A 2775-nucleotide genomic window follows, 5' to 3' on the forward strand; every position below is an offset into this window, starting at 1 on the left:
CCTTCAGCCTGTGGGCCACCACTCTAACCACGGAGCCGCACTGGCTAGGCCCCTTAATTTTTAAATCAATGTTTTTATCACGGTGAGATCTGTACAACGTAACTATTACCATTTTAACCAGTGCAAGTTACACCGGAGAGTGAAGTAGTTCACAGGCTTATGTAACCGTCACACTATTCTCTCTAGAACTTTCTCATCTTCCCAAACAGAAAGCCCAGCCGCCCCACCCCCTCCCTCCGCAGCCCCGGCACCGTTGCTCTGCCGCTCTTCCCGTCTGTGAATTTACCTGCCCCGGTGCCGTGTACACCTGGGACCTACAGTGCGTGTCCCCGTGTCCGCATTCTTAAAAATGCCAGGAATTGGGTGAGAGGCTGGCGTCTGCTGGGTCCACATGAGGGTACTCCGTTTAAATGAATTCGAATGAAATGAAGGTAAAGGTGCCGCTTTTCAGCTGGCGCGGCCGCAGTTCAGGTGCTCAGCGGGCAGACAGAGGGCATCCCCATTGTTCCAGAAGGTTCCCTGGGCGCCGCTGTTAGGTTCACGGAGACAGACATGGCAGCTACAGGCGCAGACGGGGTTTTTACTCTGTGCTCTGATGACACCTTGGTTGTCCTTTATGGTGAAGAAATGAGAGCAGGTGCGCGGGAAGGTGGGCACGGGTGGGACCCAGTTCATTTCCCGGTTTGACGTGGGTGCTGGCCTGTGGGGGGAGGGGGGTCCTGTTCTTAGGAAATACACTCGGATTCAGGTGTTTGGGGTGAAGGGGGGTCGAGTCTGCAGTTTTCTCTTACAGTTCAGAAAAAATGATACACACAGCCCCCCCCCCCCCCCCCCCCACTGCCGGAGCTCCGATCTGGCCTGTCCTTCACCTGAACCGGCCATTGGTCTGAATTCCGGGGAGCAGGCGGGCTCTCTGTGGCTCTGGGCATGGAGCCGTCGGACGCCTAGTGAGCGGTTACCAGGAAAGATGGCTGAGACCCTGTTGTTCTCCGCTGTGTGTGGCCATCTCGCCCCGTGGGCACCCACGCGGAGCTGGACGGGGTGGACGGGGTGGGCGGGGGGCTCCCATACACCGAGCACCACCCATGCCATTGGGCGCCTAGTGAGCGGTTACCAGGGAGGATGACTGAGACCCCGTTGTTCTCCGCTGTGTGTGGCGTCTCGCCCCATGGGCACCCACGCGGAGCTGGACGGGGTGGACGGGGTGGGCCGGGGGCTCCCATACACCGAGCACCACCCATGCCCTTAGGGCACAAAATTAACCCAGTGAGGGGCTTCGTGTTCGGAGCCAGGTCTCGGGGGCCGAGCCACTCCCCCTGGTCCCGCAAGTCAGGATCAGCGACGGTGCCACCAGGGCCAGTGACCGGGCTGAGCTCCGGCCACCTCACCTGCCGCCCTAAGTTCCCACCAGCTCCTCCTCTCAGGGCTGCAAGCTGGCGATCCCTCCCCCATGCCTCCTCCCCCATTGCGGAGCCATGCCCAGTGCAGGCTGGGAGCCCAGGTGTTGGGGTACGGCGGGGGAGGGGGGAGGAGCCGCCTGGATGTTGATCTGGGGGTTCTGGCCTCTGTGCCGGCTCCAGCCCCGACTGTGGCGTCCTGTGCTGCTCCATTCACCGGGTGCTTCCCGGCTGTCGGCTTTGTCACTTGTAAAGTAACTGTGGCCAGTCTGTGCCCAGGAAGGTGCAGGTGTGTGTACCTGTGCACGTGTATGTGTGTGAGCATGTGCATGCATGCATGTGTGTGTGCGCGTGTGCACGCTCCATCCTTGCTCACTCAAGGCCAGCATCTTTGTTCCAGTCAAGATTGTCAGGTTGAAATGTGCTGCGTCCCCTTGGGCGGGGTGGGGGGCATATGGTCGTGAGAAGCCGAGGGCTGGGCTGTCTGTGACTCTGGGCGGTGGGACGTTCACGGGTGCGTCTCCTGAGCAGGACTGTGCTGGCCCCGGGGCCGCGGAATCTGTCGTCGGCCCCAGGGTTCACGCTTTCCCTTCTCTCCCCAGTTCCTGTGCTTGAAGAACATCCGCACGTTCCTCAAAGTCTGCCACGACAAGTTTGGGCTAAGGAACAGCGAGCTGTTTGACCCCTTCGACCTCTTCGATGTCCGAGACTTCGGGAAGGTGAGTGACCTCCTCCCGTCTCCGTCCCCCAGGTTGGTGGCCGAGGGCCGGCTCGGCGGCTGGGGGGCCAAGTAACCAGATGGGGCCAGCAGGCCAGCCCGTCCTCAGACCATTCGGGGTGAGGCCAGGAGGTGGAGGGACCGCAGGGCATGGACAAGGACAGAACCGGGTGGAGCCCTGGCCCTGCCTGTCCAGCTGGGGACCCGAGAGTTTACTTCCTGCCCCGAGTCTTCGTTCTCCAAGGGAGAGAGGGCTGCTGCCCGTCTCCGCGCCTCAGGAGCTGGCGGGGGTGGCGCCGGGCCGGGGTGGTGCTGGGTGGGAGGAGCCCTCCAAGTGACCCTGAAATAGCTCCGGCAGGTGTGAGGCAAGGAGGGGTGACCACCTGAACCCCAGGGTCCCGGAGGCAATCCCCTGGGTCCATGCCTCGAGGAAGTCTCGCTGGCAGCTGTCCTGGGAGCCCGGCTGGCACGGGGAGGGGACCCGAGGCCGGGCCGTCCAAAGGCTGATTCCCGGCTTCCTGGTGAGCCCGGGTTCGGGGTGCACGTGCCAGCAGATAGCACCGCAGGGCCAAGGTCACCCCTTGTAAATCGCTGGGTCAGGGACCAGGACAACCCCTGGGTGGCCCGGGGCTGCGTGCGGGGCTGTGGGCAGACCTGGTG

General features: G+C 62.5%; 1 protein-coding gene across 1 annotated transcript in view; it reads left to right on the plus strand.

The window, feature by feature from the left end:
- Positions 1-1168: 1168 nt before the first annotated feature.
- VAV2 (vav 2 guanine nucleotide exchange factor) overlaps positions 1169-2775 on the plus strand; it is a 78952-nt gene continuing 77345 nt past the window's right edge. The window contains exons 1-2 of the mRNA XM_014544219.1: positions 1169-1204; positions 2000-2116. Of these exons, the coding sequence (XP_014399705.1) occupies positions 1169-1204; positions 2000-2116 (153 nt within the window). The remainder of the gene's footprint in view (positions 1205-1999; positions 2117-2775) is intronic.

Source organism: Myotis brandtii, unplaced genomic scaffold (genome assembly GCF_000412655.1).
Source record: "Myotis brandtii unplaced genomic scaffold, ASM41265v1 scaffold357, whole genome shotgun sequence".
In the NCBI taxonomy this organism is placed as follows: domain Eukaryota; kingdom Metazoa; phylum Chordata; class Mammalia; order Chiroptera; family Vespertilionidae; genus Myotis; species Myotis brandtii.